Genomic DNA, 26,039 nt, shown 5'->3' with positions numbered 1-26,039 from the left:
TTAACTATGACTCTTTTGAAGCTATACATCAAAGTTAGTCACACTCTGAGCAACTTTAGGATTAGGAAAGTTGTTCCCAATCTGAGCAACTTTTCTAGTAAAAAGTTGTTCAGTTACTGATCAGAGCTCAGAGTCTGAACAACTTTTCTTGAAAAAATTTGATCAGAGTGTGAACAACTTTTCTAGAAAAAAGTAGCTCAGAGTCTGAACAACTTTTTTAGAAAAAAGTTGCTCAGAGTCTGAACAACTTTTCTAGAAAAAAGTTGCTCAGAGTCTGAACAACTTTTCTAGAAAAAAGTTGCTCAGAGTCTGAACAACTTCTCTAGAAAAAAGTTGCTCAGAGTCTGAACAACTTTTCTAGAAAAAAGTTGCTCAGAGTCTGAACAACTTTTCTAGAAAAAAGTTGCTCAGAGTCTGAACAACTTTTCTAGAAAAAAGTTGCTCAGAGTCTGAACAACTTTTCTAGAAAAAAGTTGCTCAGAGTCTGAACAACTTTTCTAGAAAAAAGTTGCTCAGAGTCTGAACAACTTTTCTAGAAAAAAGTTGCTCAGAGTCTGAACAACTTTTCTAGAAAAAAGTTGCTCAGAGTCTGAACAACTTTTCTAGAAAAAAGTTGCTCAGAGTCTGAACAACTTTTCTAGAAAAAAGTTGCTCAGAGTCTGAACAACTTTTCTAGAAAAAAGTTGCTCAGAGTCTGAACAACTTTTCTAGAAAAAAGTTGCTCAGAGTCTGAACAACTTTTCTAGAAAAAAGTTGCTCAGAGTCTGAACAACTTTTCTAGTAAAAAGATGCTCAGACACTGAACAACTTTTCTAGTAAAAAGATGCTCAGACACTGAACAACTTTTCTAGTAAAAAGATGCTCAGACACTGAACAACTTTTCTAGTAAAAAGATGCTCAGACACTGAACAACTTTTCTAGTAAAAAGATGCTCAGACACTGAACAACTTTTCTAGTAAAAAGATGCTCAGACACTGAACAACTTTTCTAGTAAAAAGATGCTCAGACACTGAACAACTTTTCTAGTAAAAAGATGCTCAGACACTGAACAACTTTTCTAGTAAAAAGATGCTCAGACACTGAACAACTCTTCTAGTAAAAAGTTGATCAGACTCTGAACAAATTTTCTATAAAAAAGATGCTCAGAGTCTGAACAACTTTTCTAGAAAAAAGTTGCTCAGAGTCTGAACAACTTTTCTAGAAAAAAGTTGCTCAGAGTCTGAACAACTTTTCTAGAAAAAAGTTGCTCAGAGTCTGAACAACTTTTCTAGAAAAAAGTTGCTCAGAGTCTGAACAACTTTTCTAGAAAAAAGTTGCTCAGAGTCTGAACAACTTTTCTAGAAAAAAGTTGCTCAGAGTCTGAACAACTTTTCTATAAAAAAGTTGCTCAGAGTCTGAACAACTTTTCTAGTAAAAAGATGCTCAGATTAGGAAAGTTGTTCCCAATCTGAGCAACTTTTCTAGTAAAAAGTTGTTCAGTTACTGATCAGAGCTCAGAGTCTGAACAACTTTTCTTGAAAAAATTTGATCAGAGTGTGAACAACTTTTCTAGAAAAAAGTAGCTCAGAGTCTGAACAACTTTTTTAGAAAAAAGTTGCTCAGAGTCTGAACAACTTTTCTAGAAAAAAGTTGCTCAGAGTCTGAACAACTTTTCTAGAAAAAAGTTGCTCAGAGTCTGAACAACTTTTCGAGTAAAAAGTTGTTCAGCGTCTGAACAACTTTTCTAGTAAAAAGTTGCTCAGCGTCTGAACAACTTTTCTAGTAAAAAGTTGTTCAGAGTCTGAACAACTTTTCTAGTAAAAAGTTGTTCAGAGTCTGAACAACTTTTCTAGTAAAAAGTTGTTCAGAGTCTGAACAACTTTTCTAGTAAAAAGTTGCTCAGAGTCTGAACAACTTTTCTAGTAAAAAGTTGCTCAGAGTCTGAACAACTTTTCTAGTAAAAAGTTGCTCAGAGTCTGAACAACTTTTCTAGTAAAAAGTTGCTCAGAGTCTGAACAACTTTTCTAGTAAAAAGTTGCTCAGAGTCAATCAGTTACTGATCAACTTTTCTAGAAAAAAGTCGCTCAGTTACTGAACAACTTTTCTAATAAAAAGTTGCCGAGTGTCTGATCAACTCTTCTAGTAAAAAGTTGCTCAGATACTGATCAACTTTTTTAGTAAAAAGTTGCTCAGAGTCTGAACAACTTTTCTAGTAAAAAGTTGCTCAGAGTCTGAACAACTTTTCTAGTAAAAAGTTGCTCAGAGTCTGAACAACTTTTCTAGTAAAAAGTTGCTCAGAGTCTGAACAACTTTTCTAGTAAAAAGTTGCTCAGAGTCTGAACAACTTTTCTAGTAAAAAGTTGCTCAGAGTCTGAACAACTTTTCTAGTAAAAAGTTACTCAGAGTCTGAACAACTTTTCTAGTAAAAAGTTACTCAGAGTCTGAACAACTTTTCTAGTAAAAAGTTACTCAGAGTCTGAACAACTTTTCTAGTAAAAAGTTACTCAGAGTCTGATCAACTTTTCCAGAAAAATTTTGCTCAGAGTCTCAACAACTTTTCTAGAAATATTGATCAGTAAGTGAGTAACTTTTCATAGGATAGATTGATCAGTAACTGAGCAACTAAAAAAGTTGTTCAGAATCAGAAAAGTTGATCAAATTCTGAGCAACTTTTTTCAAGAAAAGTTGATCAAATTCAGACCAACTTTTTTTAAGAATAGTTGATCAGACTTTGCACAACTTTTTACTAGAAAAGTTGTTCAGCCTTCGACCAATTTTTTTTGGATCAAACTCAAACTCTTGACAAATTAAATTAATGCTAAAACAGTTTAGTTTTGCGGAGTTAATTGTAATAAGTTATATTTTTCCTTCATAATTCACTATATATCACTTTTCACTTTTAAGTTTTTATCTGGTTGTTTTATATTTTCCTGCTTATTATATCATCGTAATAAATTCCGGATTCATGTAAGAAAATCCGATAAAATCATTTTGATCCAAATTCATCATGAATAGCTTATCGGTAGGAGTTAATTCAGTTGTCTCCTTGGTGAAGTTTTGATCGAAATGGCAAATATCTTTGCGATGTTTCTGTTTCATATAAAAAAAATTATTTAAAATATAGTTTTAATATAGCTAACACAGCATACTCACTATATGGGGCACAATGGGAGGATCTATCCAATCCTTGTTTTCGGCTCCCTCCCAATCAACACCCTTGAAAAAGGGATGAGATTGTATCTCCGAACGGGCATATCGGCCAGCTCCCAAACGATTGTTAGGTTTTTTGGCCAAGAACTTTAAGAAATATTTAGATATAATTGTACTTTAAAATTATTGAATTGTATTTACACTTACACTAGTTATAACGTCCATTGACTCTTGGGTAAAATGTTTAGGGAATAAGGCCTTCTTCTCTTTGGCATTCTTGTAGATGGCATTATCATCTTCACCCTCAAATGGCTGTTGACCGGCCATCATTTCATATAAGAGAACTCCATAGGCCCACCAGTCGACAGGATGACCATAAGGTTCATAATTTAAAATCTAAGAATTTTGAAAAGTAATGAAAAAATTAGAATTCTACTAATTAAAAAGGCAGTATAAAATTTTTCTAACAAATTTACCTCAGGTGCAATATAAGAACAGGTGCCGCAAAAAGTATTAGTTGTATCGGTCTCTGTCACATTATCCTTGGACAAACCAAAATCGGTCAGCTTAATATGACCCTCTAAATCCAACAAAATATTGTCCAATTTCAAATCACGATAAATAATTCTACGTTCATGTAAAAAGAATAAAGCCAAAGCCACCTCAACGGCATAAAATCTAGAAAATAAAGAAATTAATTTAAGAAAACCAAAACGCTGCTTAATTGCACAAAAACCTACATAGCCACCGATTCCTTGAATCTACCATATTTTTGCATATGAAATAATAAATCACCTCCCCGGCAATACTCCATAACGAAGAATAAACGATCCTGGGAATAGCAAACAATTAAAATACGAATACAGTTTTCACTTTTAACTCCTCACCATAGTCTGAAAGCATGAATGCAGAGATACCAGAAATGGTGATTTACCCGGCAATGCCAAAACACTCTTCTCTATCATAGGCAATTCCATGTCATCTGTCTGTATGATGACATCTTTCCTTAATACTTTGACAGCATACAGTTCGTCAGTACCACGCCGCTCGGCCAATAGTATTTTGCCATACGAACCCTTGCCCAAGACTTTGATGAAATTGAAATCAGCCGCCCTAATCATATCACGTTTGCTCATGTTGTGTGGCATGTCCTTGTTATCCATGCGACGAGTATTGGTGGGTTTTTCGCGCTGTGACGAAAATAAATCTTATTAACAAACATTTACAGTGGAAAAACATAAAAATTATTATGGATTTCAGATATTTTTATGACAATTTTTTCAGATTCTGAGCAACTTTTTACTAGAAAAGTTGTTCAGATTCTGAGCAACTTTTTACTAGAAAAGTTGTTCAGATTCTGAGCAACTTTTTACTAGAAAAGTTGTTCAGAGTCTGAGCAACTTTTTACTAGAAAATTTTACTAGAAAAGTTGTTCAGACTTTTTACTAGGAAAGTTGTTCAGAGTCTGAGCAACTTTTTACTAGGAAAGTTGTTCAGAGTCTGAGCAACTTCTTACTAGAAAAGTGGTTTAGACTCTGAGTAACTTTTCACTAGAGAAGTGGTTCAGACTCTGAGTAACTTTTCACTACAAAAGTGGTTCAGACTCTGAGTAACTTTTCACTACAAAAGTGGTTCAGACTCTGAGTAACTTTTCACTAGAAAAGTGGTTCAGACTCTGAGTAACTTTTCACTAGAAAAGTGGTTCAGACTCTGAGTAACTTTTCACTAGAAAAGTGGTTCAGACTCTGAGTAACTTTTCACTAGAAAAGTGGTTCAGACTCTGAGCAACTTTTTACTAGAAAAGTTGTTCAGACTCTGAGCAACTTTTTACTAGAAAAGTTGTTCAGACTCTGAGCAACTTTTTACTAGAAAAGTTGTTCAGACTCTGAGCAACTTTTTACTAGAAAAGTTGTTCAGACTCTGAGCAACTTTTTACTAGAAAAGTTGTTCAGACTCTGAGCAACCTTTTACTAGAAAAGTTGTTCAGACTCTGAGCAACTTTTTACTAGAAAAGTCGGTCAGACTCTGAGCAACTTTTTACTAGAAAAGTCGGTCAGACTCTGAGCAACTTTTTACTAGAAAAGTCGGTCAGACTCTGAGCAACTTTTTACTAGAAAAGTCGGTCAGACTCTGAGCAACTTTTTACTAGAAAAGTCGGTCAGACTCTGAGCAACTTTTTACTAGAAAAGTCGGTCAGACTCTGAGCAACTTTTTACTAGAAAAGTCGGTCAGACTCTGAGCAACTTTTTACTAGAAAAGTCGGTCAGACTCTGAGCAACTTTTTACTAGAAAAGTCGGTCAGACTCTGAGCAACTTTTTAATAGAAAAGTCGGTCAGACTCTGAGCAACTTTTTACTAGAAAAGTCGGTCAGACTCTGAGCAACTTTTTACTAGAAAAGTTGTTCAGTGTCTGAGCAACTTTTTACTAGAAAAGTTGTTCAGTGTCTGAGCAACTTTTTACTAGAAAAGTTGTTCAGTGTCTGAGCAACTTTTTACTAGAAAAGTTGTTCAGTGTCTGAGCAACTTTTTACTAGAAAAGTTGTTCAGTGTCTGAGCAACTTTTTACTAGAAAAGTTGTTCAGTGTCTGAGCAACTTTTTACTAGAAAAGTTGTTCAGTGTCTGAGCAACTTTTTACTAGAAAAGTTGTTCAGTGTCTGAGCAACTTTTTACTAGAAAAGTTGTTCAGTGTCTGAGCAACTTTTTACTAGAAAAGTTGTTCAGTGTCTGAGCAACTTTTTACTAGAAAAGTTGTTCAGTGTCTGAGCAACTTTTTACTAGAAAAGTTGTTCAGTGTCTGAGCAACTTTTTACTAGAAAAGTTGTTCAGTGTCTGAGCAACTTTTTACTAGAAAAGTTGTTCAGTGTCTGAGCAACTTTTTACTAAAAAAGTTGTTCAGTGTCTGAGCAACTTTTTACTAGAAAAGTTGTTTAGTGTCTGAGCAACTTTTTACTAGAAAAGTTGTTCAGTGTCTGAGCAACTTTTTACTAGAAAAGTTGTTCAGTGTCTGAGCAACTTTTTACTAGAAAAGTTGTTCAGTGTCTGAGCAACTTTTTACTAGAAAAGTTGTTCAGTGTCTGAGCAACTTTTTACTAGAAAAGTTGTTCAGTGTCTGAGCAACTTTTTACTAGAAAAGTTGTTCAGTGTCTGAGCAACTTTTTACTAGAAAAGTTGTTCAGTGTCTGAGCAACTTTTTACTAGAAAAGTTGTTCAGTGTCTGAGCAACTTTTTACTAGAAAAGTTGTTCAGTGTCTGAGCAACTTTTTACTAGAAAAGTTGTTCAGTGTCTGAGCAACTTTTTACTAGAAAAGTTGTTCAGTGTCTGAGCAACTTTTTACTAGAAAAGTTGTTCAGTGTCTGAGCAACTTTTTACTAGAAAAGTTGCTTTTTACTAGAAAAGTTGTTCAGACTCTTAGCTAGAATCTGAGCAACTTCTTACTAGAAAAGTTGTTCAGACTCTTCATAATATTCATTCAGTCTCTGACCAACTGCTTACTAGAATATTTGCTCAAACTCTGGGCAATTTTTGCTAAAATATTTGTTTCTACTTACACGAACTTCATCCCTTAAACGAGCAATATCATTGACTGGATCAGTGCAGGGTATATTGTAATGTTCACCCTCAACCTGAGACAAAAATTTATACCAACCATCAATGGGTTCCTACAAAATGGAAACATTAAGCGGAAAATTCAGTTATTTTCTAATTTATGTAACAACCTTTTGCAGCTCTTCCATGCTGAAAGAAAATGAGCCCATAAAATCGTTACGTGAGGTACGATCCCAATCCCAAACTTCTATTAGCAAACGTTTCTCACGATCAGGTGGTGTTAGATCACTAGAGAAAATACAAAATATTTAGGTTTTTTATTAACGAGAACATTAGATTTCTCTTACAAAGTAAATGTTTCATTGAAAACTGGATTTAAATTCTTCTGTATGGTTTTGGTCTTCTTTTTAGTTTTGCCACTGCGATCGGGATGTAGTTGTACGGCTACATAGGGATCACTAAGACCATTAGTATCCATGGGTATTAAATTGGCGGCCTCCTTGACTAATTTTCAAAAAGCCAAGACATTTACATATATAGAATTTCTAATTCTTAATAGAAATACTTACTTTCCACCTTTATAGTACTGCCCTTGAGTTCTACATATAGCAATAATTTTCCTCTTATTTCGCTAATATCTGAACCGCAAAATGGTGGAATTTTATCCTTGCAGCCATGATGAATATTCAAATTGCAGTCTAGCAAAAGGTTTAATAAATTAAATCAAAGAAGCTTAAACTTATTTTAGAAATACTTACTGTCACACTTGACACCCTGATGAGCCACACCATGCAACAATAGGCCACAATCATCACAAAAGGTGGCAGACGAGTAGGTGGTTGAAACCCATACATGCTTAACTTTGGCACAATCAGCATCGATGTCCGTCTCAGTGCCGGGACATCTAAATACCACAAAATTCACACACTTTTGATGGATATTAAAACGACAGTCTAGACAATAACGAAAAAAAAAAATTACAAAACTCCCTTTCTTATTTCAGCTGGACCTACCTTCACATTGGAAACCCTGTTTGCCAAAGCCCCTGGAGTTAAAATTTTAATTTTATTTATATTCCAGCCTTAAGTGGAATAAAACTTACCATATAAAATCCTTACAATGACCACAATAAGTTGGCTGTTTGAAAAATCTTATAAGAAACTTATGGCCATTAACCACTTGCATGCCTTTGCGTTTCATGCCACCACGTCTCAAACGATTCTTCATGTAATTGGTAAAGTTGCCTTCATCCGCAATTTGCACTAGATTTTTGGGCACACCCGTTGCTGCTCCAGCAGCCGGTGCTGCTGCAGGTGCTGATGCGGCTGGGGCTGCTGCTGCCATTAGTTTAAAATCTTAAAAAAATTCCTGTCAGTCTCTTGCCAGCTTTCCAGCCTTAACACTTTGATGTGCTGTCGAAGACTGTTTGTTGGTGCAACTTTGGCATTTAAAATGTCTGTTCTTCAAGAAACCTTAAAATAGCGTTTTTGTCTATAGTTTCGGAGTGATACATACGCAGACATCTATGAGTTTGGTCTATCCAGCAGACATTCAAATAAATTAATTAGTTTAGTGTTTGGGCAACAAAAAAGAAATTCAAAATACAATTGTTTTCTCAGCGAGGGTATGTAGGCAAATTTAGTTAAAATAAGTTTTCAATATGACTAGTATGAACACATATTGTTACGAAGTTGTATTATGAATTTTAATTTAATTATTTCCATCAGCAGAAACTTCTACTTGTAAACACGCTGTTATTAACATTGTTTATAAGCATTACAACAGTAACTGTTAAAGCTGCTAACATTAACATTAAAACTGCTCTAGAAATAGAAGATTCTAGTTTTATCCGTTAGATAATTCATGAAACTACTTGAAGATGGCACTGCGTATATAAATAATAACAGCAAGTTGCCGAGTTAGTCAGTATATTGTTGGGGGAACTGAAAAAAAGTGGAAATAAATCTGTAACTTCTAAATGAATAGCCCTATAAAATTTCCCATGGCTATGAGGAGGTGTTGATAATTTTAAAGTTTGATGCACCTCGGCTATATCAAAAATTTAAAAATTATGCCAAATTGTTGCTTGTTTTCTCAAAGCAAAAAAAAAACATTTTATTGCTACCCTCGTATAAACTAAACAAATGTGTTAAGCAAATAGCATTTAAATGTACAAAATTCTTGTGTCAGCTAAATCCTCTGGGTTTATTTAATAAACTAAAAACTAAATCACGCAGACAGCTAGTGCTAGCTAGACGTTAAATAAAAATATTTAAAATACAAAATTTTTTTTTAATGAAAAAAACCTATTTGTCTGATTTATTAAAAAACAAACAAAGAAAATTATTAAACATATCATTACTTCAGCAAAAAAGCTAAATTTTCATCATCTCATACACAGCCAAAGCCTTAGGACCTTTGGCTAAATTCACCACGGCCTTACCATCGTCACCCACCACAAGCTTCCCACCACTGCAGTTATTATTCTGTTTAACACCCGTCAAAATATCACAATAGACTCCCTGAGGTAAACCTGTTTGCACGGTGGCCTGCAATTCCTTATCCTTTTCCATATTAAACACCACAAACCCCTTTTGACCTCTAGCAAAAGCTATTTGATTTTCGCCATTTTCCCACCAGTGCTGCAGAGGTTGGCCGGCCACATGATTGCGGAACTTAACCATTTGTTGTATTTCCCACCATCTATGCTCACACACCCAACCCGAATTGGCGGTGTCACAAAGATTATTCTTGAGAAATGAGGGTGGCTTAATGTGACCCTTATTGTCCATAGGAGGTCCCTGATCGGTGTTGGTAAAAGCATAGGAACTCATAATTCTGGTTACTTTGGCATAGGGATGGGCCAACATGAAAATGACAGCCATTTTATAGAGTTCAGGTTCTTTAAAGGTTAAAATGTCTGCACCGCCAGCACCATGACCTCTCTGGTTGTCATGATTGTCTACAAAGACTAAAGCATCGTTTGAGGGCAACATATCCCATTCGGGACCCCAGTTCTTAAGGTATTTTAGGGAGTTTTTGCCGCGAAAAATTTTACCTATTTCGGTGGAGTATTTGAATTCGGTAACGGCAGCCAAAGGAGAGTAATCGGTTCTAAAATAAAATAACAAATTTTTTAAAGAATTTAATCGAATTTTTTCAATATAGAAAATTATTCGAATAAAAGTCTCTATAAAAAATTATTCGGATAAATTTTTCTTATAGAAAATTATTCAAATAACAAAATTTTTAAAGAATTTTATTCGAATTTTTTTCAATATTGAAAATTTTTCGGATAAAAATCTGTTTTTTTAGAAAATTATTCAAATAACAAATTTTTTAAAGAATTTTATTCGAATTTTTTTCAATATAGAAAATTATTCGGATAAAAATCTGTTTTTTTAGAAAATTATTCAAATAACAAATTTTTTAAAGAATTTTATTCGATTTATTTTCAATATAGAAAATTATTCGGATAAAAATCTGTATAAAAAATTATTCGGATGAATTTTGTTTTATAGAAAATTTTTCAAATAACAAATTTTTTAAAGAATTTTATTCGAATTTTTTTCAATATTGAAAATGATTCGGATAAAAATTTTTTTTTGTAGAAAATTATTCAAATAACAAATTTTTTAAAGAATTTTATTCGATTTTTTTTTCAATATAGAAAATTATGGGGATAAAAATCTGTATAAAAAATTATTCGGATAAAATTTTTTCTTAGAAAATTATTCAATAACCTATTTTTTAAAGAATTTTATTCGATTTTTTTCAATATAGAAAATTATTCGGATAAAATTCTGTATAAAAAATTATTCGGATAACATTTTTTTTATAGAAAATTATTCAAACAAATTTTTTAAAGAATTTTATACGAATTTTTTTCAATATAGAAAATTATTCGGATAAAAATCTGTATAAAAAATTATTCGGATAAAATTTTTTTTTATAGAAAATTTCAAATAACAAATTTTTTAAAGAATTTTATTCGATTTTTTTTCAATATAGAAAATTATTCGGATAAAAATCTGTATAAAAAATTATTCGGATAAAAATCTGTATAAAAAATTATTCGGATAACATTTTTTTTTATAGAAAATTTAAAATAACAAATTTTTTAAAGAATTTTATTCGAATTTTTTTTCAATATAGAAAATTATTCGGATAAAAATCTGTATAAAAAATTATTCGGATAAAATTTTTTTTATAAAAAATTATTCAAACAACAAATTTTTTATAGAATTTTATTCGAATTTTTTTCAATATAGAAAATTATTCGGATAAAAATCTGTATAAAAAATGATTCGGATAAAATTTTTATTTATAGAAAATTATTCAAATAACAAATTTTTTAAAGTATTTTATTAAATTTTTTTCAATATAGAAAATTATTCGGATAAAAATCTGTATAAAAAATTATCTGTATAGAAATTTATTCGTATTTCTTTGTATAAAAAATTATTCAAATAACAAATTTTTTGAAGAATTTTATTCGAATTTTTTTCAATATAAAAATTTATTCGGTAAAAATCTGTATAAAAAATTATTCGGATAAAATTTTTTGTATAGAAAATTATTCGTATTAAATTGTTTATAGAAAATAACTCGAATAAAATTTTCTTTATGAAAATTATTCGAATAAAATTTATTTTAAAACAATTCAGATATATTTATTTAATTAAACAAATTATTCTGTATAAAAAATTATTCGGATAAAAAGAGATTTCAAATTAACTGCACACTTGTGCCTATAATTACTCACTTCTTTATACTCTCACCACCCAGATCTATAACCTCTTGATAAATATAGGGCCAGCTGTTTTTTGGAAAACCAAACTTTTCATTCAACGGCTTTAATCTGCCATAAATGATCTGTAAATCAGCTGGCCACATATGCTTGGCAGCATCTATACGAAAACCAGCCACTCCCAAATCCACCAATTTATTCATATAATTTACAATCATTCCCCGCACATGAGGCATAGTTTGATTTAAATCCAATAAAGTATTTAACTGGCAATTTCTTACTTCAACAGGGTTTTGATAATTTGTTATATTGCAGGCAGAATGAAAATCATTCGGTCCATAGGGCACAGCGGGATAAGTACGTTTGTTATAATTACAGCGTGAGCCGGCGGTTCCAATAGAATCGCCCTCTGCATAGGCAGTCATATGATTGACCACTATGTCTACATAAATGCGTACTCCCACTTTGTGGCATCTTTCTATCATGTTGGCCAAATCAGCTTGATTGCCCGAGCGAGATATGAGAATGTAGGAGAGAGGCTGATAACGAGCCCACCAGGGTTTACCCTCTATTTCACGAACCTCATTGGGAGGTGAAATCTGTAAACAGGGAGAGCTAGAGAGAGTAAGAGAACTAACAAATTATGATTAATAACAAAGACTTGCCTGCACTCCACCATAACCTTGAGGCCCCAGAAAATCTTCACATTCTTTGGCTATATCAGGCCAAGTCCACTCGAATAGATGCACTATACTAGAGCGATTTGCTTGAAAATGCGGCTCCTTTTGGCTGTTAACCCAACAACTACGGGAAACACTTATAAATAGTACAAATATTTGAAATATTTTATACATATTTTACAATACAAAGAGCTGTGAGTACTTCAAGCTCAAGTGCTAACGAACGACTAATTAATCATTTTGAAATTATGAAATGTGAAATTTATTTCAACTTAAACAAACCCAATAATTGATAAGAAACTTATTCAATTAATTAAAATAAAAACAAATACAAAATAAACAAACCAACATCTAAAAGTGTTTACACTAGCATGATTTATTTTAATTAGCACTACAATCCATTTAAAATACTTTACAATTTAAACCAATTTAGAACCTTCATAAATGGCCACAGCCAAAGGTCCCTGAGCCAAATTAATGTCGGCCACACCATCTTCATTCACTTCAATCTTCAAACCCGAACAATCATTATCTTCTTTCAAGCCCGACAAAACATCACAATAAACTCCCTGAGCTAAACCAGTCTGCAATGAAGCTTTTAGCTCTGTATCTGGTTCCATATTAAACACCACAAATCCCTTAGAGCCACGTGAGAAGGCAATTTGATTCTCACCATTTTCCCACCAATTCTCCAAAGGCTCCGCACCCACTAAATTACGGAATTGAACCATTTGTCTGATTTCCGGCCAGCGATGTTCACACACCCAACCCACATTGTCAGTGTCACATAAAGTATTTTCCAAAAACTCGGGAGCTTTAATATGACCCTCTTCCGTTAGTGGTGGTCCTTGATCGGTATTGGTGAAATCATAAGAACTCATTACTCGGGTTACACCGCCATAAGGATGAGCCAACATAAAGGCCACCGCCAGTTTATAGAGATCAGCTTGTTTGTAGGTTAAAATATCCTCACCGCCGGCACCATGGCCTCTTTGGTTGTCATGATTGTCGACAAAGACTATGGCATCTTCGGAGGGCAACATGTACCATTCGGGTCCCCAGTTTCGTACATATTTCAGGGAATTTTTATTGCGGAATAGACGGCCAATTTCGGTGGAGAATTTGAATTCGGTAACAGCGCCCATGTGGTTGTATTCGGTTCTGAAAAATAAGTTTTTATACAGAATAATTTTCTTAATTAATTAAATGTATCCGAATAATTTTCATTAAAATAAATTTTATTCGAATAAATTTCATAAAGAAAATTTTAACCGAATAATTTTTCAAAAAGATTCCATAAAGAAAATTGTATTCGAGTAATTTTCTATTAACAATTTTATCCGAATACTTTTCTAAATTTTATCCGAATAATTTTTTATACAGATAATATTTTTATTTCGGATTTTTATCCGAATAATTTTCTATATTGAAAAAATGATATTCGAATAATTTTACTTTCTACAGACATTTCTATACAGAAAATTTTATCCGAATAATTTTTTATACAGAATAATTTTCTAAATTAAATAAGTTTTATTCGAATAATTGTCATAAAGAAAATTTTATTCGAATAATTTTTCAAAAATTATCCGTAAAAAAATTTTATTCGAGTAATTTTCTATAAAAAATTTATCCGAATAATTTTCTATACAAAAAATTCGACAATTTTTTATACAGACAATATTTATATTTCAGATTTTTATCCGAATAATTTTGTATATTGAATACAAATATATTCGAATAATATTCTTTAAAAAATATGCTATTTTATTTTTTTTAAAGATATTTTTATTTCAGATTTTTATATGAATAATTTTCTATAATGAAAATGTGTATGAATAATTTTCTTTAAAAAATATTTTATTCGATTAATTTGCCATAAAGAAAATTTTATATAAAGTTTTTTAAAGAAAGCTACCAAATTTTTTTTTTTTTTAAGTAAAATTTTATCGGAATCATTTTCCATAATGTAAATTTTATACGAATAAATTTTGCTTGCATTACGCATTTTCATAACAATTTTATTCGAATAATTATCTATACAGAAAATATTATCCGAATAGTTTTTTATACGGATATTTTTATTTAAATAATTTTTATTTTTATCCGAATAATTTAAATAAAAAAAATTTAACCGAATAATTTTCTTTAAAATATATTTTATTCGAATAATTTTCAGTAAAGAAAATTTTTTACAAATTTTAGTTTGGAATAACTTTCTATAGAAAATGTTATTCTAATTATTTTCTCTAGAGAAAATGTTATCCGAATAAATTTCTCCAAAGAATATTTCAACCGAATAATTTTTTATTAAGAAAATTTTATCGGAATAATATTTTTTGTAGATTTTTTTTTACTTTAAAATATTATCCGTATAATTTTTTATAATGAAAAAAATTTATACGAACAATGTTCTTCAAAAAATATTTTATTCGAATAATTTTTCATAAGGAAATTTTTTTTTTTCAAAATAATTATATTAAAAACACTTTATCCAAATTTAAACAAAGAATGATTTACCGAAAATTTTTTCCAAAAAAAAAATTTTATCCGAATATTTTTCTATTTAAAAAAATGTTATTCTAATATACAAATAACTGCTATAACGATAATTTACTTGTAGGTGAATAATTTCTTATAATGAAAAGATTATCCAAATAATTTTCTATGTGTGCGAATTATTTTCATAAATCTAATTTTTGTTCGAATAAAAATGCCATCCGAATAATTTTCTATACAGATAATTTTTTCCGAATAAATTTCTCAAACAAATATTTTAACCAAAAATTTTTTTAGTAAGTTTACTGAATAATTTTTTATGCAGACAATATTTTTATTTTAAACTCTTATTCGAATAATGTTCTAAAATTAAAAAAAAAGTTATCCGAAAAATTTTCTATAAAAAATATTTTATTCGAATAATTTTCCATAAATAAAATTTTTCGGAAATTTACGCAAATTTTTTTAAAGAAATCTTAGCCGAATATTTTTCAAAAAAGAATATTTTATCCGAATTTTCGACAATTTATGATGAACAAAATTATATTCGAATAATTTTCTTTAAAAAAAACTTTATCCGAATATTCAGCTAGAAAGGAAATTTACTCGAATAATTTTGTATACAAAAAATTATACTCGAATATTTTCCACAAAAACCAAAATTTTATCCGAGTATTTTTTTAAATTTTTTTTTTTAAAAAAATTTATGTAAATTATTTTCTAAAAATAAAATTATCCGAATATTCTGCTATAAAGAAAATTTACTCAAATAATTTAGTATAAAAAAAGTTTTACTCGAATAATTTTCTACAAAACCCAAATTTTATCTGAATATTTTTCTATAATGAAAACTTTATTCGAATAATTTTCTAAAGAGAAAAGGTTATTCCAATAATTGTTTATAAAAGTTTATCCGATTTATCTTTTCTTTAAAACATCCTGATTATCCGAGTATTTTTTTAAATTTTTTTTTGGAAAAAAATTTATGTAAATTATTTTCTAAAAATAAAATTATCCGAATATTCAGCTATTTTACCCGAATAATTTAGTATAAAAAAGTTTTACTCGAATAATTTTCTACAAAACCCAAATTTTATCTGAATAATTTTCTATAATGAAAACTTTATCCGAATAATTTTCTATAGAGAAAAGGTTATTCCAATAATTTTTTATAAAAATTTATCCGATTTATCTTTTCTTTAAAACATATTTTATTCGAATAATTTTCAATAAAGAAATTTTTGTTTGAATAATTTTTTTTTATAGATAATTTTATCAGAATAATTTTTCACCAAAAATTTTGTATTAAGAAAATTTTATCCGAATAACTTTCTACACAAACAATTTTTATTATTTCAAATTGTTATTCGAATAATTTTCTTTAAAAATTATATCAAAAAAAGCTTGACCCAATATTTTTCAAAATAGAAAATTTTATTCGAATAATTTTGTATAAAAAATATTTTATTCGAATAAATTTTTAAAACCAAAATTTTATTCGAATAATTTTGTATAAAAAATATTCTGCTATAATTAAAATTTACTCGAATAAATTTGTAAAAAAAAATTTTGGTCGAAGAATTTTCTACAAATACCAAAATTTTATCCGAATAATTTTCTATAGAGAAAATGTTATTCAAAAAATTTTCTTTAAAAAATATTTTATTCGAATAATTTTCCATTAAAAAAGATTTATTCGAATAATTTTCTTTAAAAGAAATTTCTCCGAGTTTTCATTACCGAAAATTGTGTCCGAATAAATATTTTCTATTATTTTCCTTACAGAAAATTATATCCAACTAATCTATCTATATATATAAAAGTGAATGTGTGTCTGTATGTATGTATGTTTATTATTATTAGTTTGGGATCTATAGACGGCTAAACGGCTGAACCGATTTGCTTGAAATTTTTACAGTAAATTTATGTGTGTCTGGAAGGAGCTATAGGCTACTTTTTGTTTTGAAATTTTAAGTGGGCGTGGTACCTCCCATACAAAGTTAATTTTTAAAATCAAATATTTAGGAAACTATAATAGCTATAGTCCTCAAATTTTGCATGAGCAATTCCACTGTTTGTTTAAATATTTGCGGCAAAATGGGAGTAGTAGCCACAGAGGGCGTGGCACCTCCCATATGATGATTATTTAAAAAATCTTATATATGGGATACAATAAGAGATAGAATCCATACATTTTGTACGGATATTCTACCATCAATTTTAATATTTAGGACAAGAATGGGCGAACTGAAATAGTGGGCGTGGCACTTCCCAAACAATCTAAATACTAAAATTCATATCTATCTGTATAATTGTAGTATGTAAAGCGTTCAAATTTTGTATGAACTACTTATTTAGGCCAAAAATGGGCAAAATAGCAATAGTGGGCGTGGCACCTCCCATAGATGTGATGAAAAATTATATATAGGGACAGCTATAGCAGCTATCAATATTAATATTTAGTACAGAAATGCGCGGACTACCAAAAATATTAAGTAAATGTTAAAATTTGTATGTATACATTTGAAACCCTTATCTATATATAAAAGTCAATGTGTGTTTGTTTGTTTGTATGATTGTTTGCGTATTTGTAATGACACTCGACTTACAGTAAGGCAATTAATGAACAATCTAATCGGAGCGACCTTTATAACTGGGAATTATAACTTCGGAAATGCCATTTGATTTTACTCGATTGCAGTTTCCTATTTGCTTAGTATTTGCAATGATAATTGATAAAGCTCAACGTCAGTGTTTGCAAGTTTGCGGACTAAATCTAGAAAATCCATGTTTTTCACATGAACAGAAACTAATTTTAGATAGGCTAAATATATTGTAAATCTTTACGGTACGGGTAGCGAAGCACACCGGGTTTTAGCTAGTTTATCATAAAGTTTACTTACTTTTTAATACTTTCTCCACCCAAATCAATGACCTCCTGATAGATATAAGGTCTAGCATTTTCCGGGAAATAAAATTCCTCATTCAAGTCTTTTACTGCAGCATAAATGGCCTCCAAATCTTCGGGCCACATGTGTTTAGCAGCATCTACACGAAAACCAGCCACACCCAAATCCACCAATTTGTTCATATAGCCCACAATCATTTCCCTAACATGAGGTACACTTTGATCTAAATCCACCAAAGAGTTCAATTGACAATTTCTAACTTGTACAGCATCCTGATAATCATGTATATCACAGGTAGCATGGAAATCTCCGGGGCCATAAGGAACGGCAGGATAGCTACGTTCACCATAATTGGCCACCGAACCGGCGGTACCAATAGTTTCGCCATCCTTATAGCCGGTCATATGATTTACCACAATGTCCACATAAATGCGTACACCAGCAGCGTTACAGCGAGAAATCATGTCAGCTAAATCAGCCTCATTACCCGATTTGGAAACGAGTATATAGGATAAGGGTTGGTAGCGAGCCCACCAGGGTCCACCCTCTATTTCACGCACCTCATTGGGAGGTGAGATCTTTAAGGAAAAATTAAAAAATATAACTAAAGTTAATTTTATTTATATAAAAGACTTACCTGCACTCCGCCATAACCCTGAGGTCCCAAAAACTCCTCACACTCCTTGGCTATATCGGGCCAGGTCCATTCGAACAAATGCACTATGGTGGAGCGATTATCCTTAAAATGAGGCTCTTTTTGAGCTGCTGCTAAGGCAAAAATGGCTAAACACAAAAATGAATATTTAAAAGCTGCTGTCATTTTTAAAAGTTTTTACAAACTAATATTCTCTCAATTGAAAATAAGCATTTTATAGAAAAACATTTTATTGTAATTTGAGATAAAAATCGAAGCTTTTTATTGTTTTTGTTAGCAGAGCTTTTTGATTATACAATTTAATTAAGTTAATATTAGTTTTAGTTATAGAGTTGAGGTATGTAAACATTTAATAATTTTTCAATAATTTGAAAACAAACTTTTTTAATTGTTTTTGATCAATTGCTCGCAATGTTGTTGAAATGTACTATCTATACTCTAAATAAATGATGTGTTTTTTTTATGTGTTGTTCTTTTGTTACAAAATCAAACAGTAGTTAAACAAAACAAATAATTAATTTCGTTAAAAAATATAGTTTTTCATGATGTTTTTAAATGATCAGGGGCTTTATTTATAATTGAAAATAAATAGAGGTTTTTCCTGGCGGTTGAAATCAACTTGCCGATGACTAAGAATAACTAAGAAAGATTTTTAATACATCAATATATCCGGTAGAGTTTCAATAGTTTTGCTATTGAAAATCACAAAAATCGCAATAGAATTTATGTGTGTTTAAATCATCTTTCCAATGAGCCCAAATAACAAAGACATATAAGTAATACATCATTTTACAGGTTATGCTTTTGGAAGTTTTGCTATTGAAAAACATCAAAATCCCAGCAGAAATTATTGAGTTATGAAAATTCAAAATTCCAGAGAAAAAAAATTTTCAAAAAAATTTAAATTTATTTTCATGATTTAATGTTCTCCAAAAATCTTTCCAATAAATTTATTATCAAAATTTTCTTTTCGTTAACAACTCAACATTATCGTTGTTAACCTGGTTTCAATTTCACATTAAACTAGAACTCTATTTATAAATTTACAAAAAAAGAAAACGCTATATTTAAAATCATGTTGCTTACAAAATAATACAAAATAATAATCATCATAATAATAATAAAAAAAATAACACAATCATATCAACTAAACTTTTGATATGTTTCAAACTTCCAAACAAAAAAAAATTAAAAAAAAAGCAAAAGTAAAAATTGAGTTCAATTGCTTTGAAGGGAATAATAATCGCATTTCCACATAAGAATTCTATACATAACAGGGGAAAAATAACACAAATCTATAATAAAATAAGAAAAAAAGTATGGAAAAAACAGCAAAGAACTTTAAAAGGTAAATAACCTACAAAACTAAAGTACAAACACAGAAGAATTGAAAAATAACAAACTCAAAAATCACCCTCAATAATAAATTTAGTGGTTTTTTTTTAGCAAAGAAAACACAACACCCACTTTTGCTTTACTGAACAATATTTTATAGTATTTATTGCTTATAATTTAAAAAAAATACAAGAAAATAAATCTATATAAAACGAGTAAGAGTGCTTTTTTTTGGCAGTGACGAATATTATATACCCTTCACCACTTTATTTGGAGAAAAACTAATTTTCGTAAAAAAAGAATTTTTGTTAAAAAGTATTCCAAATCAAAAATATTATACGAATAACTTTCTATTAACCGGATTTTATGCGAAAAATTGTCTGTAAAGAAATTTCTATAAAAAATTTTATTCGAATAATTTTATCCGAATAATTTTCTTCAAAAAATATTTTAACCGAATCATTTTTTATTAAGTCAATTTTATCCGAATAATTTTCTATGTAGAATTTTTTTTTTTAAATTTTTTTCAAATCATTTTTTATTAGGTCAATTTTATCCGAATAATTTTCTATATAGAATTTTTTCCAAATAATTTTCTTTGAAAAATATTTTGTGAAAAATTAAGTTTAGCTTAAAAAAAATTTCGTGAAAAATTCATGTAGTCGAAAACTTTATCCGAATGATTTTCTATAAACCGCCTGTAAGGAAATTTCTATAGAAAATTCTATTCGAATAAATTTTATTCGAATAATTTTATCCGAATAATTTTTCAAAAAATATTTTAACCGAAGAATTTTTTTCAAATAATTTTTGAAAAATATTTTGCGAAAAATTAAGTTTTTCTAAAAAAAATTTGGTGAAAAAATTCATGTAGTCGAAAATTTTATCCGAATAATTTTCTATAAGCAGTCTGTAAGGAAATTTCTATAGAAAATTTTATTCGAATAAATTTCTATAAAAAATTTTATTCGAAAAAATTTCTATAGAAAATTTTATTCGAATAAATTTCTATAAAAAATTTTATTCGAATATATTTCTATAAAAAATTTTATTCGAATAATTTTCTTCAAAAAATTTTTTAACCGAATCATTTTTATTAAGTCAATTTTATCCGAATAATTTTCTATGTAGAATTTTTTTTTTTTAAATTTTTTTCAAATAACTTTCAAAAAAAATTTACTTTGAAAAATATTCTGTGAAAAATTAAGTTTAGCTAAAAAAAAATTTGGTGAAAAAATTCATGTAGTCGAAAATTTTATCCGAATGATTTTCTATAAACCGTCTGTAAGGAAATTTCTATAGAAAATTCTATTCAAAAAATTCCATTATAATAAATTTTATTCGAATAATTTTATCCGAATAATTTTCTTCAAAAAATATTTTAACCGAATCATTTTTTATTAAGTCAATTTTATCCGAATATTTTTCTATGTGGAATTTTTTTTTAAATTTTTTTCAAATAATTTTCAATAAAAAATTTTCTTTGAAAAATATTTTGTGAAAAATTAAGTTTTGCTAAAAAAAATTTTATGAAAAAATTAATGTAGTCGAAAATTTTATCCGAATAATTTTCTATAAACCGTCTGTAAGGAAATTTCTATAGAAAATTTTATTCGAATAATTTTCTATAAAAAAATTGTATTCGAATAATTTTATATACAGAAAATTTTATCCGAATAATTTTCTATAAACATGATTTTATCCGAAAATTTGTATAGAAATAAAATTTTATACAGAAATTTTATTATCTATATAATTTAATCCGAATAATTTTCTCCAAAAAATCCGAATAATTTTCTATAATGAAAAAAATTATTGCGAAAAATTTTCATTAAAAAATATTTTATTCGAATAATTTAATAAACATTTTTTTTTCGAAATAATTTTATAAAGAAAATTTTAGTCAAATTTGTACAGTTAGCTAAAATTTTCTTTATAAAATTATTTCGAAAAAAATTATTCGAATAAAATATTTTTTAAGGAAAATTATTCGGATAAAATTTTCTGTATATAAAATTATTCGAATAAAATTTTCTATAGAAATTTCCTTACAGACGGTTTATAGAAAATTATTCGAAAAAGAAAATTTTATCCAAATAATTTTAGATAATGTATATTTTATTCGAAAATTTTATTTAAAAAAAAATTATCTGCTATAAGAAAATTTATTCGAATTATTTTGTAAAAAAAACTTTTACTCAAATAAATTTCTACAAAAACCAAAATTTTATACAAATTTTCCATAATGAAAACTATACTCGATAATCTTCTACTTAAAAAAAATGTAATATTCAGCTATAAAGAAAATTTAATCGAATAATTTTGTATAAAACCAAAAAACCAAAATTTTATCCGAATAATTTTCTATAATGAAAACTTTAACCGAATAATTTTCTTCAGAGAAAATATTATTTGAATAAGATTCTATAAAATAAAAATGTATCCGAATTATATTTTCTTTAAATAACTTTCGAATAACTTCCTATATATATAATTTTATCCGAATAATTTTCAACCAAAAAAATTTGAATCGAATAGTTTTCTATTAAGACAATTTTATTCCTATAATTGTTTATTAAAACAATTTTATTCGAATAATTTTCTATGCAGACTTTTTTAATTTTTAACTTTTATCCGAATATTTTTTTAATTAAAAAAAAATTGTAAAAAAAGGAATTTTTTCTAAAAAAAAAATTGGTGAACAAATCTAGATAGTCGAAAATTCTATCCGAATAATTATCTATAAAAATATTTTTATATAGAGAATTTTATTAAAATAATTTTCTATAAAAAGGAAATTTTATTCGAGTATAAAAAATATTTGTATAGAAAATTACTCGAATAATTGATATCCGAATATTTTTCCAAAATAATAGAAAATTATTTGAATAATTTTTCAAATTTTATTTGAATAATTTTCTATTTAAATAAAATCATCCTATAAGCTATAAAGAAAATTGATTCGAGTAATTTTCTATATTAAAAGTTGATTCGAATAATTTTCTACAAAAACTAAAATTTTATCCTATATAATTTTCTATAATAAAATCTTTATCCGAATAATTTGCTATAGAGAAAATATTATTCGAATAAATAAAAAAAAATTATTTTCCATAATGAAAACTTTACCCGAATAATTTTCCATTTAAAAAAAATAATTTTGTATAAAACCAAAACTTTATCCGAATAATTTCCTGTAATAAAAACTTTATCCAAATAATTTTTTAAAAAATATTATTTCTACAAAAAAAATTTTAACAGAATAATTTTTTATTTAAAAAAATGAATTTAAATAAAATCATCCGAATATTCAGCTATAAAGAAAATTGATTCGCATAATTTTCTATAATAAAAGTTGTATTCGAATAATTTTCTACAAAAACTAAAATTTTATCCGGTATAATAAAATAATAAAAACTTTTGTCGAATAATTTGCTATAGAGAAAATATTATTCGAATAATTTATAAAAAAAATATTTTCCATAATGAAATTTAACTCGAATAATTTTCCATTTAAAAAAAAATTATTCGAATATTGAGCTATAAAGAAAATTTACGCGAATAATTTTGTATAAAACCAAAATTTTATCCGAGTAATTTTAAAATAATAAAAAAAAAATTTTTTTTTGATTTAAAAAAAAATTTTAAAAAAAAATTTCCAAAAAATGAAAAAACTGCAAAAAAACTAAATTTTGTTTACCTGAAAATATTTAAAATTTTTATTTTGAAGTATAATTTGGTGAAGGGTATATAAGATTCGGCACAGCCGAATATAGCTCTCTTACTTGTTATATAACAATTTTATCATTTGCACGGTTTTTTGAACGCTATGACAGCCAATTTGACAGATGTAGCTCCAACTGTAAAAGTTCGAAAGTCCCTATTAGAAGACCCTTAATAAGTATTGTATAAAAATTAGTTGGCTCTTATTAATTATTTTATATAGGGTGCTTCTTTAAACACCAAAGAATAAAGAATACAAAATAAAACTTGCAAGCAAGTAAAAGAAAAATAGTGAAAAACAAATAAGTTAAATAAACATCGTTTGCTAACGTGCAGATCTCGTGCTTATTTTACGTTTTTCTAACTATGCCATCATGCACATTATTGACGTCATCAATTTGTGTGTCTGCATGCAAAAACACGTTTATTATTATTATTTGTTTTTTCCTCTTGGTTTCAGCTTTCTCCACTTTTGCTACTTCTATATGAATTGTTATTGTTGAAATGGCATTAGTCCAAAAGCGAGCAAGTGAGTGTATAGATATAGTTAGTTGTTTGCTGGTTACCTTCGGCACAGCTGAGTAGAAGTCAAACCGAGCCAGCAAACAGCCAAGCAGCCAGCCAGCCAACCAACCAACCGAACAAACAAACTTAACCATTCAAACCACCACACACAAACTCTTAGTCACACAGAGTTTTCCACAATTTCCCAGTATTTTGCCTTGACTAACTATGTATTTTGTAATATTCAAAAAAAACGTGTTTAACTATTATGGCGTATACGTAATATTATTAGAATTATTACGTATGATTTACATACGTATGTATGTCTACAATGTTTGCTTTTATAGAGCCGTTGGGTCTGAGAGTTTTTATTTATTTTTTCTTTTGACATTTTGACCTGCGCTCTCATTTTGTATTGATTTGCAACTGGATTTTTATTTGTTTATATCGCAGCAAAAATGTCATAGACGTCTTGGTGTGCTCTTAATATTGTATGATGTTTGTTTAGGGTTTCATTTAAGCGTTCATATCCCAAAAGTGCTAAAAAAAAGAAAAAAGTTTTTAAAAAGCTGCAAATTTTTATAAAATACTAGCTGTTTAAAAGTCATAAAATAAGATCAAAAACATTAAATTTCAAATATTGGGAGATTTTTACAAAAGCTTTGTTTCAGGTTTTATTCTAGCTGAAATTGGTTTCATATATAGGAAGCTTTTAGAAAAGCTCTAATACCTTAAATATTCCCTGAATTGTTGGGTATACATTTACAAAAAGCTTTTATAGAAATTTAATATTTATTTACCAGTCTACATTTTTCTTTATTCAAAAGCTTTAAAATTCATATACTTAATGATTTTAAGGTATTTTTATTATTTATTTATTTAAGATTTTTATTTGACAAATATAACATAATAACAGCTGCAATTGATTAAATAAATATTGCATTATCTTGTTTCCTAGGTTTTGTTAATTTGTCTCCATTTCAAAAGCTTTCGTACTTAAAATATGTAAAGATTTTAATAAAAGCTTTGTTACAATTCATATTGCTATTGACTTTCAAAGTATTGTCTAATGTGGTTAATTTAAAGCAGTTATTAGTCAATTTTATTAAACTTAAGCTAAAAGCTTTAGTGCTCAAAGGTTTTTTTTAATGATTTTAAGGAAAATTAAGCTTTTTGACAAGTATCTAAAATTAACATTGTCTTGTTTCTTAGCTTTTGATAATTTGTCTCTATTTAAAAGCTTTCATATTTTCAAAATATATTTTTATAACAGTTTTAAGGAAAATGTCATTATAAACAAGTAGGAGAGCTATATTCGGCTGTGCCGAATCTTATATACCCTTCACCAAATTATACTTTAAAATATTTTTTTTTAAATATTTTTAAGTTAACAAAATTCAATTTTTTTGTTGAAATTTTTTTTAATTTTTTTTTAAAAAAGTTTTTTCCAAATTTTTTAAAAAAAATTTTTGGAAAAAAATCTATGACAAAAAAAATTTTTTGATGAAAAAAAAAATAGTTTTAAAAAATATTTTTCCCGATTTTGACCCATTGTAGGTGCAACTTACTAACCTTATCTACATCGTTGCAATGGACTTTGAAATATCTATCATTAGATATCCATATTGTCTATATTAATGACTTAGTAATCCAGATATAGATCAAAAATAGGTCAAAAATCGAGGTTGTCCCGGTTTTTTGCTCATATCTCCGTTATTTATGGACCGATTTAGCTGATTTTAAATAGCAAACTTCTCGAAAGCATGTCTGACAGAATTATTGAAGATTTGGATCCCGAAGATATCTGGGGTCTTCAGAAAATTGATTTCAACAGGCGGACAGACAGACAGACGGACGGACAGACGGACATGGCTTAATCGACTCCGCTATCTATAAGGATCCAGAATGGAAATTACAAACGGAATGACAAACTTATATATACCCTTCTCAAGAATGTGAAGGGTATAAAAACCGTTTGAAAAAAACATTTATTAAATAGAATTTAAAAGCTTTTTCAAAAATCTTAAAAAATAAATAGTCTTAAATTCGTTGTTCTTCAGCCAGTATAAAAATCTTTAAAAAGAAACTGTTTTAAAATTAAATCTTTTCAAAAAAGGCTTTTATAAATTATAAAAATACTTCAAATAAAATATAAAGCTTTTCAAAAAGGTTTTATTTAAGCACTAAATAAATACATTTTCATCCCCATATGCATAAACAGTTTATAAATTTATCAAAGGTTTATGAAACAGATTTTGTATGGAATTTTTGTTTTATAAACCTTTGATAAATTTATAAACTGTTTAT

At 28.2% G+C, this 26,039-nt stretch overlaps 3 protein-coding genes across 3 annotated transcripts; all 3 read right to left on the bottom strand.

Annotated features, from left to right (window-relative positions):
* Positions 1-2,853: 2,853 nt before the first annotated feature.
* Positions 2,854-8,125, bottom strand: LOC135960446 (protein kinase C, eye isozyme-like). The gene is made up of 13 exons (XM_065511739.1): positions 7,780-8,125; positions 7,691-7,722; positions 7,436-7,630; positions 7,247-7,375; positions 7,025-7,181; positions 6,848-6,965; positions 6,680-6,790; positions 4,017-4,319; positions 3,870-3,961; positions 3,606-3,807; positions 3,337-3,525; positions 3,133-3,276; positions 2,854-3,069 (listed from the first exon to the last, which is right to left on the bottom strand). The coding sequence occupies exons 1-13, from the start codon at positions 8,019-8,021 to the stop codon at positions 2,917-2,919; spliced, it is 2,067 nt and encodes a 688-aa protein (XP_065367811.1). The 5' UTR covers positions 8,022-8,125; the 3' UTR covers positions 2,854-2,916.
* Positions 8,126-8,978: 853 nt separating this feature from the next.
* On the bottom strand, positions 8,979-12,320 carry LOC135962093 (alpha-amylase 2-like). Its single transcript, XM_065513831.1, has 3 exons — positions 12,093-12,320; positions 11,443-12,026; positions 8,979-9,791 (listed from the first exon to the last, which is right to left on the bottom strand). Exons 1-3 carry the CDS (start codon positions 12,279-12,281, stop codon positions 9,053-9,055), a joined length of 1,512 nt encoding a protein of 503 aa, XP_065369903.1. The 5' UTR covers positions 12,282-12,320; the 3' UTR covers positions 8,979-9,052.
* Positions 12,321-12,443: 123 nt separating this feature from the next.
* Positions 12,444-18,363, bottom strand: LOC135960705 (alpha-amylase 4N-like). The gene is made up of 3 exons (XM_065512065.1): positions 18,153-18,363; positions 17,510-18,093; positions 12,444-13,268 (listed from the first exon to the last, which is right to left on the bottom strand). Exons 1-3 carry the CDS (start codon positions 18,333-18,335, stop codon positions 12,527-12,529), a joined length of 1,509 nt encoding a protein of 502 aa, XP_065368137.1. The 5' UTR covers positions 18,336-18,363; the 3' UTR covers positions 12,444-12,526.
* Positions 18,364-26,039: the final 7,676 nt, after the last annotated feature.

Source organism: Calliphora vicina, chromosome 5 (genome assembly GCF_958450345.1).
Source record: "Calliphora vicina chromosome 5, idCalVici1.1, whole genome shotgun sequence".
In the NCBI taxonomy this organism is placed as follows: Eukaryota; Metazoa; Arthropoda; class Insecta; order Diptera; family Calliphoridae; genus Calliphora; species Calliphora vicina.
Note: the sequence above shows the minus strand (reverse complement) of the source record. Positions and strands in the feature narration are given on the sequence as shown.

What these genes read in the sequence shown, in the direction of transcription:
- LOC135960446 (XM_065511739.1), bottom strand. Translation starts at nt 8,021, where the DNA reads ATGGCAGCAGCAGCCCCAGCCGCATCAGCACCTGCAGCAGCACCGGCT. An exon ending in TCAGGGTGTCAAGTGTGACA is followed by an intron (nt 7,376 to 7,435) that starts GTAAGTATTTCT and finishes ACCTTTTGCTAG; the next exon opens with ACTGCAATTTGAATATTCAT. An exon ending in ATTCATGCTTTCAGACTATG is followed by an intron (nt 3,962 to 4,016) that starts GTGAGGAGTTAA and finishes TGCTATTCCCAG; the next exon opens with GATCGTTTATTCTTCGTTAT.
- LOC135962093 (XM_065513831.1), bottom strand. Translation starts at nt 12,281, where the DNA reads ATGTATAAAATATTTCAAATATTTGTACTATTTATAAGTGTTTCCCGT. An exon ending in AAGGTTATGGTGGAGTGCAG is followed by an intron (nt 12,027 to 12,092) that starts GCAAGTCTTTGT and finishes CCCTGTTTACAG; the next exon opens with ATTTCACCTCCCAATGAGGT. An exon ending in GGTGGTGAGAGTATAAAGAA is followed by an intron (nt 9,792 to 11,442) that starts GTGAGTAATTAT and finishes ATTTTATTTTAG; the next exon opens with AACCGATTACTCTCCTTTGG.
- LOC135960705 (XM_065512065.1), bottom strand. Translation starts at nt 18,335, where the DNA reads ATGACAGCAGCTTTTAAATATTCATTTTTGTGTTTAGCCATTTTTGCC. An exon ending in AGGGTTATGGCGGAGTGCAG is followed by an intron (nt 18,094 to 18,152) that starts GTAAGTCTTTTA and finishes TTTTCCTTAAAG; the next exon opens with ATCTCACCTCCCAATGAGGT. An exon ending in GGTGGAGAAAGTATTAAAAA is followed by an intron (nt 13,269 to 17,509) that starts GTAAGTAAACTT and finishes CTTATTTTTCAG; the next exon opens with AACCGAATACAACCACATGG.